Source organism: Gracilinanus agilis, chromosome 2, assembly GCF_016433145.1.
Source record: "Gracilinanus agilis isolate LMUSP501 chromosome 2, AgileGrace, whole genome shotgun sequence".
NCBI lineage: Eukaryota > Metazoa > Chordata > Mammalia > Didelphimorphia > Didelphidae > Gracilinanus > Gracilinanus agilis.
Genome location: NC_058131.1, coordinates 89,247,104 through 89,260,553, shown reverse-complemented (window position 1 = coordinate 89,260,553; position 13,450 = coordinate 89,247,104). Strand labels below are relative to the sequence as shown.

The window sequence follows — 13,450 nt, the reverse complement described above, 5'->3', positions numbered from 1 at the left end:
TGCTAGGGAAACATAGAAAGGCAAAAGTCAGCCCCTGTTTCTCAAGGAGCTTTATAGAGGGAAGCAGAATTCAGCCTGATATAAGGGGAAACTTAATAGTGCTATCCAAAATTGGGATCAGTTTCCTAAAAGAAAGTAGATTTCTCCTTTTAATAGATTTTTAATCAAAGGTTATGTATGCTATGGAGGAAAGTTACTATTTAGGTAAGGGTAAAATGAGATGGCCTCTGAATTCCCTTCAAACTTTGAAATCCTGTGATTTTGTGAAACTGCAAATGAACTGATACATACAAAAAAACCTAAAAAAAGGAAAAAGTACATAAACTACATTTGGCTATACAAAAGTAAAATTTTTACACCAACTGCTTATTGGTTGAGGGGTGAATGGGCAGCGAATGTGTTCAGGCTAGAAGATTTCTAATTTTTTCCAACTACAAAATTTTCATTTAATTTGATCATATTATAATGCTAAACTCTAATGTATATTTTAATTTTTCAGAGTTTATTTATATAGTCTAATCTTATGTTTTTACAACATGGTCACTTGTTAGCTATTCATTAATTTATAATCCTTACGTTCCATCTTAGAATCAATACTGCGTATTGGTTCCAAGGCATAAGAGTGGTAAGGGCTAGGCAATGGGGGTTAAATGTCTTGTGCAGGGTCACACAGCTAGGAAGTGTCCGAGGCCAGATTTGAACCTAGGACCTCTTGTCTCTAGGCCGGGCTCTCAATCCACTGAGCCACTCTTGTTGCCTCCACTTGCTCATAATTTAAAAAATAAAAGGGAATACTTTAAAGGTTCTATTAGACTGGCTTCTCTAGCCATGTTTTACTTTCTTTTCCTCTCTTCCTTCCCCCCATCCCCATCTTGGTTTGTTACCTTGACTTGAGAGCATGCTCAGGTGGACTTAAGAACTCCCAACCTGGGCCTCCAGATGTCCTGATTGGTGGGTACCTCGCTTTTGCCTTATTGTAACAAATTAGCTATTCTAACCATGCTTTGCTTTACTCCCCTGACTTTTTCTTGCTACCACATGTATCCTCTGTTTTCTAGTTCTAGAAATAAAATCAAATCAATATCTTTATGGTTACTAGAAGATTGTATTAATCTACCCTCCTGTGGCTCCATTCATCAATCCCTGTAACTCTCCCAACAAAACATTCTTTCAGAGGCATCACTCTCCTGATGGGTTAACTCCTCACTATTAGTGGGTAGGCTGGTTTTCTTATGAGATTTAGACAATTTAATAGCTCAGATAGCTTGCTACATGCTTGAAACTTGAAAAACAAAAAAAAACTCTTCTGAATTAAAATTGACTTCCTAACTCCTGCAAAAAGTCCTGCTGTGAGTATAAAAATATGTTAGTTTGAGCTGAAGTCCTAACAACAACCTCTGAGATAAGCAGCTGTGGTGGATACAGAAGCATACATTTTCTCCTATTTTCAAATTATCACCAATTCTTTCAAGTTATTATTCCAAAAAGTTTAATTCTAAGGAGTCCTTTGTTTCAGAACTACTCACAAATAGTTAAGTGGCACAGTGGATAGAGCACCAGGGCTAGAGTCAAGAAGGTGACCTAAGTACAAATCCAGCCTCAGAGACTAGCTGTTTGACCCTGAGAAAGTCATTGCCTCAATTTCTTCATCTGTAAAATGAGCTGGAGAAAGAAATGGCAAATCGTTTCAGTATCTTTGCCAAGAAAAAAACGAAGTGGGGTCACTAAGAGTCAGACATGACTAAACATCAGCAACAACAAATAATTTATTTAGAAAGGAACCTGAGAATTTAGATTTTATTTTATCTTTTTAAAATCTTTACTTTCTGTCTTAGAATTGATTCTAGGTATCGGTTCCAAGGCAAAAGAGTGGTAAAGTTAAGTGACTTGCTCAGGGCCAAATAGCTAGAAAGTATCTGAGGCTAGATATGAACCCAGGGCCTTCCATCTCCAGGTCTGGACCTTCCATCTCTTATCCATTGAGCCATCTGGCTACTCCTAGACTGATATTTCAGAATCTTAAAAGCATCAATAATATATAGTCATTTCAGACAGGAAAAGTTCTTTGGATATTGTGTTGTCAATGGTTGAAAGTCTTCTTTGAGAGCTTTAGGAATATTTAAGGAAAATGGTTTCTTTGGATGGTTTAAATACAAGTGGAAGTTAGCATTTATCAATGAATTTTGATATTATTATATAAGTGTACATACATCTAATAATCAAAGTGGTTACTTTAGGAAATATTTTAACTCAGCCTGCTTAAAACAAACAAAAAACCCCAAAGCAACTAAAAAATCTCTTTTCAAAATTCTTTGTGTTTTGGTCTCTAGTATTTAGATGGGGGCAAGTCATAGTAAGTGAATACAAAAAGGGTTGGGATGAGAAAACTTCCAGTGTGGGAACTTAGGAACTCCTCCCACCTGAAGTTTAGTGGCTTTTTAAAAAAGTCATACATCTAATAATTGTTAGCAAGGATAAGAATCTAGACTTTCTTACCTTCCAAGCTAAGACCCTATTTGTTTATATATATTGATGTATATATGTAGTGTTCTTTTGATTTAATCACTAAACTTAACCTAATGTTTCAGCTCTGATATCTAAATAAGAAATTACAAGTGAGGGACACTTTCTGCTATACTGCATGTCTGGGGAAGTTTGTATGCATATGATTTTTGTACACAAAAATCAATAGGGTTCCCAAAGTACATCTATGTGCCATGGTACCTCAGTTAGGGAAACATTTCCATAAAGAAATAAACATCTAAGGCTTCTAGATAAATATTCTAGTTAAGAGTTAAAGCATCCCCCACTTTCCAGGTTATACAGTCCACAAAGACCCTACCTGCCTGAATGCGTTCCTATGGCCACCACTGTGCCACTTGGATGGAAGTCTGCACAGTGTCCTGGTTCCTAGAAGAGAGACACAGAACTGTTGTGGATTTCACCCAAAAGTCTCTATGGATGTACAGGCATTGGCAATAAACATGCTTCAATATGGGTTAGGAGGCTTAACAAAGACATTAAATTCCAGTGAACTTTATCATAGCCATAGTAGACAAGGAATGGAGATGAAATGGAAAAGAATGCTTGTAAGCCTGAATGGGTAGGGGCAGAGAGGGAAAGTATAGGACCAAAAGTGTTTGGGAAAACAGGTCTAAAGGAAGGGGACAGGTGGACTGCAAAGGGTACACTAAGACTGGACCATTTGAATGGGGTGAAGGTAAAATATAGCCTTCAAATCTACTTATGCAAGTTATTGATCAAAATGTACAAAATACAACTACAGTTCTTGCTAGGGTCTCAAATTGTTGAATTATTGATATCTTAACAAAACTGATAAAATCACTGCATTGCCACTTTTACCACTGACAATGAGGACAAATGAACTTTTACTACTGAATTCACTCCTTTTAAAATATAGACAGACTATTATATATTTCAGTCTTTTCTTATATTCTCCCCGCCCCCCTCCCCCCCAATCCCTCTCTAAAAGACTTGAATTCTCAAGTTTTTCTCCTCTTTAATGCTTTGGACTCTTTCTGCAGGGATTACAATTCTAGGAACAAAAATATTGGCTCACTCACATCTAAAAGTCTGGTCCACTCCAATCTGTGGTCCACTGAGTTCCACATGCACACTTGCCTGTCCTGGGCACAGGTCAACAGTAAGTCTTTGAAGGGATGTGTAGCAAGACCCCAAAGTTCCTCTGTATGACCCTGAAAATGAAATACAATCAAGGTTGTGAAAAATAAAAGGCAAAAAGAGGAATAGGAAGAAATAGTACATCCTAATTCCTTACACAACCACTCCAACAAAAAATGAAAAAAGAATACCAGAGCAAAAAGTAGGAAGTAAAATCGAAGGAGAAACTATTTTGAGTCATCTTTTCAGTCTAAGTTCATAAATTCTACCTATAGACAAGTGACTAGGGAAGAAACTATGAAACAGGTATAGACTGGGATCATGGACTCACTTTCCTGAGTTCAACTAGACCAGTATCATAAGGAAATTTTTAGGGATATGAAGCAAGGACTTGGTGTCCAGAGTCCTGAGTATACTATTATAAAAAGCAGTTCTTGGGACTTTATTCCCCTGTCCAAAGCTGTGGGGCCGGCATCATAGACCTAGCCCAAGGAATTCTCAGCTAGGCCAGCAACAGTGGTTTACCCAGACATATTGCTAGAAAAACTGGTAAACAACAACAAAAGATTAAGAGCTTATTTTAGGATGAGGATGACCAAGACACACACCCAGAAGAGGAGAATAACTAAAATATCTAACAAGGAAAGCCTTGAAGAAAAACAGAGGTTGTTCAAAAAGATCAGTTGGAATTTATAGAAGAAATGATACAAGTGTTAAAAAGTATACTGAAAATCAGAGTAAAAGAGGAAAGAATCAAAAAAGAAATGAGAGCTATGAAAAAAAGACCTTGGCATAAAAGGTGTGGTATGAAAACTTTACCCAAGTAACAGACTCCCTGAAAATTAGAACAGGAGATTAGAACAACAAAAAATAAAATAGCTGGAAAAAATAGAAGAAAGCATAAGGTATTTTATATAAGAAACAAATGACTTAGAAAATAGATCGAGAGAAAATTTAAGATCCACAGGACTCCCTGAAAGCCTTAAAAAAAAAAAAAGAGCCTAGATATTTTTTTTTCAAGAAATCATTAAAGAAAACTACTTTAGATTTCTTAGAAACAGAGGATAAAGTAGAAATAAGAAAATGTACTTAACTGGCCACCTCCTGAAAGGAATCTCAAAATGAAAACTCTTAGAATGTAACTGCCCAAATCCTAAGCAATTAGCCAGAGAGAAAGACTTCAAGTACCAAGGTAGTTGCAGTCAGCATCACACGTGATTTAGCAGCTACTATTATAAAGTAGTAGAGAGTTTGGAATATGATATTCCAGAAAGCAAAGTCTACCGACTTAGAATCAAGAATAACATATGCAAAAAAATGGAGTTTAATTCTAGAGGGGAAAAAAATAGATCTTAAATGAAATAGAGGACTCTCAAGCATTCCTTCTGAAAAGAATGGATTTACATAGAAACCATGACATTTAAACACTGGAGTAAAGGCTTTATAAGGACTAAATGATTACATTCTAAAGATGGGGGGTGGGTGGGTGGAGCTGATACAAGCACACAAGAATGTTATATCATCTGGAGTTATGCAGGGTGGCAAATAAAATGGAGGGTCCATGAGTGATTTTTGTTGTTTTGATGATCTTAGGAATGGAAGTAGAATAAAGGATATAAAAGGGAAGAAAAGAGGGAAAATTGAGAGTAAAATATCTCACATAAAAGGGAGGTAGAAGTAAGAGTTTACACAAATAAGGAAGGGATGGGAAGGGTATGGCTTCACTTGAATCTCATTTTCATCTGAACTATCAAAAGGCACAGCACATAGGAAAAATTGGAAAATGAGAGGGTGTCCCTCGATTGGGGAATGGCTGAACAAATTGTGGTATATGATGGTGATGGAATACTATTGTGCTGTAAGAAAAGACGATCTGGAGGAATTCTATATGAACTGGGAGAACCTCAGTGAACTGACGCAGAGTGAAATGAACAGAACCAGGATAACATTGTACACAGAAAGTAAAACATTGTGGAACAATCCAATGCAATGGACTTTTCTACTAGTAGCAATGCAACAAACCAGGACACACCTGAAGGACTTATGGGAAAGAATGCTATCCACATTGAGAGAAAGAACTCTGGGAGTAGAAATGCAAAAGAAGATCATATGACATCATTTATCACATGTATATATGGGTATGTGATTTGGGGTTTAGGCTTTAAAAAATCACTCTATATCAAAAATGAATAATATGGAAATAGGCATCAAGTAATAATATTTGTTCAACACAGCTTGTAGGCTCCAGGAGGGGGGAGGGAAGAGGGGTGTAAAAGAAAATGAATCATGTAAACATGGAAAAATATTTAAAAATAAAAAAAAAAGGCACATCACAAATATACCACATATAAAGATGCTGACATAAGAGATATATTTAACTCAATAGAGAAACAGAAATAGGGAGAGTTGTAAGTGGGAGAGTAGATCTAGGGAGGGCTTAGTCATAAGCAACCCTAAGTTTAGAGTACATCAAAAGATTGTGGGGGTGACTTTGAAGGGAGGTATCAAACAAAAGCAAGATTAAAATCTTGTGACTGGGGCTTGGGTTAGGGGAAAAGAGAAGAGGCACATGGGCTTGGAAGCTTTTTTCATCAAAGAGCCTTGGCTCTGAGCACAGGCTTGATCCATATTATTTTACTTAAAGAGAAAGGAGAGAGAAAAGTGAGGAAAAAAGTACAGGAGATGAGAATGAAAGAAAAACCTAAAATTAAAAAGCTTTTGTACAAAAATTTTATGTAGCTAAGATTAGAAGGTAAATAATTAACAGGGAGGAAAAAAAATCTTTGCAGTGAATTTCTCTGACAAAATGTCAATTCCAAGAAATAGAAAAAATTGATATAAAATTATAAGAGCCATTCTTCAATTGACAAATAGGCAATTTCCAAGGAAAGAAGAAGACTAAACTATCTATTAACCATATGAAGAAACGATCCAAATTACTAATAGAAAAATATAAATTAACTATGCCCAAAATGTTACTAAGTTTGGCATACGATTTGAATCAGCAATTTTACCACTAGTCCTCTACTCCAAGGAGATAAAAGTAAAAGTTTTATGTGCACGAAAGTATTTCTAGCAGCTGTTTTTTTTTTTTTTTTGTGATGGCAAAGAACTGAAAACAAAGGAGGTGGCTATTCATCGACTAGGAGTATCTGAATGAATTATGGTATGTGAATATAATGTAATACAATTATTATGTAAGAAATGAAGAACTGATTATAGAAAAATTAGAAGGATATAGACTAAGACAATGTAAAGTGAACAGAACCAGAAGAACAATTTATACTATAATATTAACACCATAAAGAGGAACAATTTCAAAAGACTTATGAATTGATCATAATGGATAAGTCATGCATATAGACCAATGAGGAAGAATGCTGCTTACCTTCTACAAAGAGGTGATGGACTAATGTGCAGAATGAGACATATATACAATTTTGGGCAGGGATATATCCAATATGAAAATCTGCTTTTGCTTGATTCTACTTATTTGTAATAGAATTTTCTTTCTTTCTTTTTTTTGGGGGGGGGGTGCAGGGAAGAGGGGAGGGAGATGAAAGACTTGACAGCTGGTAAAAAATTTCATTAAAAAAAACCCACATAAATGTTATGGACAAAAAAAAAAGGTTTCATTGAGAACTTTAATGCTTAAGTGAAGTATGGCTTACCTGTACTTCTATTTGGAAACCATCATTAAATGTCCCCCGTAGAATAAAATTTTTGGATGTGCCAACTAAAAATTGATCTTCCTTTCCTTCTGCAACTGCTCGGATTGTTCCATATTGTTCAGGAACCTAAAAAATAACTTTCTGTGAAGCCATTTTGTGCATTTTAATACATAGTAATGTCTATCTTCAAAGGTTGTATTTGTAGTATATAATTATAATTTAATTTTTGTGGAAGGTGAAAAAATTGAGGGAATTAGACTTAGCTAGCATATTAAGTGAATCATACTGATTCTATTTTGTGACTCAATTCTGGAGCTAGCTCAATTTTTTATTCAATTATGAGTCTAGTCCAACTTCTGTCTTGTGAGAAAACTTTATTGAACTGATTGAACCTATAACTGGCTGGTCAGAGACCCTTAACATAAGGATGTAGGTTATGTTAAACAGAAACCCAGTCAAGCCTCAAAGATGTTGACCAAGAAGTTTTCTCACAATTGTACATCTCAATCAATTCAAATGTTTTATCTGAAAACTGGCTCCATGCTGATCAGTTATTATTTCCATGTTTCTTTAATTGTTCATAGACCCTTGGGGAGAGTGGGATACCTTTTTCTGAATTCAGAGAATTGAACCTGTATGTTACACCCTTTCCAACTTAGAAAGTCCTCACTGATCTTCTATATTCAATTAGAAATAAGAATATCTAATGTTGTATTCTCATTTGATTAATTGTTTTTAATGTATAGAAAGAAGTCTGTTACAAAAGTCTGCTTCCTCTGTATTGAGATCCAGTTTCTAAGCTAAGAAAGGCGACCGGGTCCTGATCTATTAGGCAATTGGCATATACTGCATAATAAATTGAAATGCTTTAACCTTTGTTTCCTCAGATATTTCACCTTTCATCCACCAGTTTTTAGTGGAGATTTAATTAGGTAGACTGAGACAGAACTCCAAACTGACCAAAAGCCTTCCAGAAAAACTCCCTAAAGTACTTTCAACAAGAGGTTTTTTTTTTTTTTTTTTTTTTTTTTTTTTAATGAAAGACTGCCTCCAAAGACCAGACTTCTGGGGGCATCTGGGTGGCTCAGTGGATTGAAAGTCAGGCCCAGAGATGGGAGGTCCTGGGTTCAAATCTGGCCTCAGACACTCCTGGCTGTGTGACCCTGGGCAAGTCACTTAACCCCCATTGCCTAGCCCTTACCGCTCTTCCACCTTAGAACCAAAACCCAATATTGATTCTAAGACAGAAGGTAAGGGTTAAAAAAAGAAAAAAAAGACAAATGCAAAGATTTAGGGGGCAGCTGGGTAGCTCAGTGGATTGAGAGCCAGACCTAGAGACAGGAGGTCCTAGGTTCAAATCTAGCCTCAGACACTTCCCAGCTGTGTGACCCTGGGCAAGTCACTTAACCCCCATTGCCTAGCCCTTACCACTCTTCTGCCCCAAGATGGAAGGTAAGGGTTAAAAACAACAACAACAAACAAACAAAGAAAAAGAAACCACAAAGACTAGACTTCTGCTCTCAATCTCTATTTCTTCTGAGCTAAGGTAAGGTTGAGATCTTAGTATTTTTTAATTAAATTTGCCTCAGGGATTGGGGTTGCTTGAGGTTAGATTTAAGTTTTCCCCATGGTTTGGGGTAGTTCAGTTGATTTCATTACTTTGCCTTAGGAGGGGATCTCCCAGGACAAGGGAATTTAGAGTTTAGTTAAGTTTAAGTCAGTTTGCCCTAGGAGACTGGTCCCCTAGGAAAAGAAAATTTAGAGTTTAGTTTAGGTTAGTGTACATTTGCCCCAGAGACTGGGGTGGCTTAGGAGTAGGATTAAGTTTTACTTTTAAACTTTACCCCAGAAGTTATATATAAAGGAGGCTGGGTTCCAGTAGTAAAATACCTATAGATTCCCCTTTGGACAGACTTTCAGTAGTGTGAGTCCAGGATATGCTGCCAATAGTTATGAGAATGACTAAGCAACTGAGTTATGTGACATCTGACATAAAAATGCAAGAGAATAAATTGATAATTTGTTATTTGGATATTTTTATCATTGCAATTAGAAAAAAAATTAGGGTTGTCATTGAAAAACTTTATTCTGATCTGATGAATTTTAAAGAGGTTTCTTCTTTATATCTTATCTACGTGCTTGTTTTACTGTTCTGTCTTTTTGTGGAAAAATCTTTGCTTTATATCATGTTTACTGTTTGTAGATTCTGTAATCTTGAAAGATTTCTCAAAGGGAAAATGCAGCTAGCCAGAACATGTAAAAAGATACAGCCAAAGAATTTAGGATGGCAGGAAAGATCGATAAAGTTTCATATCTGAAGAAGTTGTAACAGTAAATAGAACTCCCACTTATCTTAATAGATTTTGGAGGTTTGGAGATTAATCATTTTGAGACTGCAAGGAGAACTCCTGGAATTCTAAGTAATTTCAAGAACTCTCTCTCTTTTGAAACATTCTTAGTGAGTGTTGGGGTACCGTTCTGTAGAATTTGCCTTAAAGAAAATAAACTTAATTATATAAAATTTTCAGGGATAAATAACCTCTAGATTATCCACCCTCCCTCCACCATTGAGGGACCTATTGTTTCAATGCAATGAAAGAAGACAGCTAATTTGAAAGAAAGGCCAGAGTGAAGGAAAAAAAGGGTAGTCAGTTTGCAGTTTAAATTACCAACTTGATCATGAAAAAAGGTAAGAATGTTAAAATTTGGGATCCCCTGAGCCCTCCAACTCCTGCTCAGAGATTCCCTCCCTAACTACCAATACATCTCAGAGATTCCCTGCAACTCTTCTACCTCAAAGACCCTTTCCCTCTGACCTTTGTTAACCTCCATCTCAAATCAGGTTTCCAAATAAAAATAAAGCCCACATAAAGGTGCTGGACAAACAAAAAAACCCAAGTTATAGTCCAGTCTCAGATATTTATTAGTTATGTGATCTTAAGGAAGACGTTACGTTTATGTCAGTTTTCTGATTTGTAAAAAAGAAAATAATAATGATACCCACTTCCAGGGTTGTTGTGAGGATGAAGTGATATGATGATTGTGAAGTGCTTACTATAGTGACTGGCATATGATAAGCACTCCATAAATGTGGACTATTATTCTTTAATTGAAAATATTATATACTGGATGTAATTAGTATAAAATACCAAAGCTAATAAGATTAATGATGTCTATGTATAAATAATCTGGAAATGCATTTGGTTGAATTGATGTCTTCTGACATAATTTTGTGTCATGTTTTAAGTTCATGATATTGTTATTACTGTATTTCTAAGTTCTTTTATATTGTGATATTTCAGATACCATTGTATCAGAAATGCTGTTAGATGATTACCCTCTTCACCAAATTTGAATGCTATTAGATTATGAATCAAACTTCTAAAAGAATGTTATAAGAACAGAGATTTGAAAATATTCAATTTTCATGTTAAATCTATTAATTTAATTTTAATTTGTTAATATATAATGGGGGCATAAATTGTTTTAAAAAAGACAAGATTTTAATTAATTAAAACAAATTTAATTTAAAATAGATAATAGTAAAATAAATTTACTATAATAGTGACTTTCATTTGAAGATTTTTGGCTATCACTTATAAAAATTATGAAAATGTATAAGGTAGTTTAAAGATGTAGTTTCAACAGATTAAGATGAGTCAACTATCAAGTATGTCTGAAATATAAATAAAGGTTAAATGAAAAGTAACTGTTAGGCCAACATAAGGAAATTAATAATATTCAAGTCCTAAGCTGTGATTAGTGAAAGTCTATTATTTGAGGTAAACTCTTGGAGCTAAAATTTGATATTATTTTAAGTTTGATTATTGGGATGGTTATCTGAATTGTCATAAAGCCAAGAGTAGAAAATGGCACGTACTGAATGAAATCTGAGAACAGATGGGTGTCTGTCTCCGGGAAAAAGTTGAGGGGGTAACTTTGGCATGGCCTAAGGTAGGATCTTCTTGACTCAGTTTTCCCATTGTGCCATTTTCATTCTGAACAGGAAATTTCCACACCGGGTTAATTTCTGAGCATAGCTTTTCATATTCTGTAACAAAATGATTGCCTGTCAGATATGAATCATGCCTGGCATCAAACAAGGCTAAGGGAATTTTTTCCTTGTCATGGTATGTCAGGTTAGTCTGTGCCATGAGGGAATGGATACTGACACTATTTTAATTATGTCTTTTCTTTTCATAGTAAATTTCTATGATGGGGGCAAGTGAGCAATAGAAAATTTTAAAGTACAAATCAAAATCAATTAATTGATTGATTGGAACATCTCTTGAGTTAATATAAGATATGTATGAAAAAATCTTATAATATGCATTTATGGTCAAATTATAACACAGGGATGATATCTTCCTAAAGAATAAATTAGACAAAATGTAAAAGTTTTCTAATTAAATGGAATAGAAAAATTTGAGAAAACAATATAATTAGACTTTTCTAAAGAACAAATATTTATAATTTTTACACATAAAATTGCACTGATAATTATAAAAAAAGCAAAATTATTTTCCCATTTTAAAAGTATCTGTACAATAATTTTAAAAGGCAGGAGAGTTCATTTTATAAGTTAGACCCTCATTAATTTTTTTATTTTATTTTATTTTTTTTTAAACCCTTACCTCCCATTTTGGAATCAATACTGTGTATTGGCTCCAAGGCAGAAGAGTGGTAAGGGTAGGTCACTTGACTTGCCCAGGATCACACAGCTGGGAAGTGTCTGAGGCCAGATTTGAACCTAGGACCTCCCGTCTCTAGGCCTGGCTCTCAATCCACTGAGCTACCCAGCTGCCCCTCCTCATTAACTTTTAAGCATTTATTAATATTTATTTTTTTGAAAAGTTAACATGGTTACATAATTCATGCTCTTACTTTCCCCTTCACCCCCCCCCCCTCCCGACTTCACCCTCCCACCCATGGTCAATGCACATTTCCACTGGTTTTAATATGTGTCATTGATCAAGACCTATTTCCAAATTGTGGATAGTCGCATTGGTGTGGTAGTTTCGAGTCTACATCCCCAATCATGTCCTCATTAGCTTTAAAAAAAATTCTTCTATTGGGTACAGGATTTAGAAATAGCAAGTGGTATATAAAAACTAAAATTCTCTGGAGTTTCAGGATTGGTGAGCCAAATTTAAGAGATCATTATAAATTGTTCTGTCTTGTTACTGGCAGATTTAATCTTGGAACAAGTGAATTGGAACCAGAGAAGCAGAGACCCCTTCAGAGTTGCCCTGAATGATGCCTCTTCTAGAATGCCAAAGAGAAAATATCAGGAACCAGAAAACTGCATGAGACATCTGGGACTCAAAATGTTCTGATTAAATAGATGTTGGGAGTGGGTTGCTAATATACAAGGAGACCTGATATTAGTTAAGTTTTTTTTTAAACCTTTACCTCTTGCCTTAGAATCAATACTTTGTATTGGTTCCAAGACAAAAGACTGGTAAGGGCTAGGCAAAGGGGGTTTAAGTAACTTGCCTAGAGTCACACAGCTAGGAAGTATCTGAGGCCAGATTTGAACCTTGGACCTCTGGTCTCTAGGCCTGAATCTCAATCCACTGAGCTAGCTGGCTCCCACGTTAGCTAATATTGATAATTGTTGATCACTGCTTTGGCCTTTTCTTTCATGGTGTTTATGTTTAAATTTTCTTGGTTACTTTGATGACATGTAAATCTCCATTAAAAATTTAAGTCATGAGTTCTCTAATAGTTTGATCTGTAAACTGGCTTATAGTAATTCTGATGATGAGTTTATGGAAAATTTTATAGATTTGTATTATAGAGAAAAGAACCATGGGGGAAATGGGCTGCCCACTCCCCTATAAAACAAAAAGGAGAAACTGAGGATTAGCACAGCAAGTGTTTTACTGTAGAAATCGAGTGAATTATATTGACTCAATTCTGGAGCTAGCTCAATTTCTATTCAATTATGGGTTGAGTCTAACTTCTGTCTTGTGAGAAAACTTTAATTGTGGAAACTGGGAGAAAACTTTACTCTATTGTTTGAACCCAGTCCTATGTGGCAGGATCACCTCTTCTGGCTGCTTAGGTACCCTTAACTAAGGACTTTGGTAATATTGACTAGAAACCCAGTCAAACCCAAAGATTGATGTAAGGAG

The 13,450-nt window shown here is 35.4% G+C and overlaps 1 protein-coding gene across 1 annotated transcript in view; it reads right to left on the bottom strand.

Moving 5' to 3' along the window:
• Positions 1–13,450, bottom strand: part of EML4 (EMAP like 4) — a 117,376-nt gene that overhangs the window by 23,401 nt on the left and 80,525 nt on the right. Inside the window, exons 16-18 of the mRNA XM_044663278.1 lie at positions 7,314–7,439; positions 3,585–3,716; positions 2,843–2,910 (exon numbers count right to left, since the gene is read on the bottom strand). Of these exons, the coding sequence (XP_044519213.1) occupies positions 2,843–2,910; positions 3,585–3,716; positions 7,314–7,439 (326 nt within the window). The remainder of the gene's footprint in view (positions 1–2,842; positions 2,911–3,584; positions 3,717–7,313; positions 7,440–13,450) is intronic.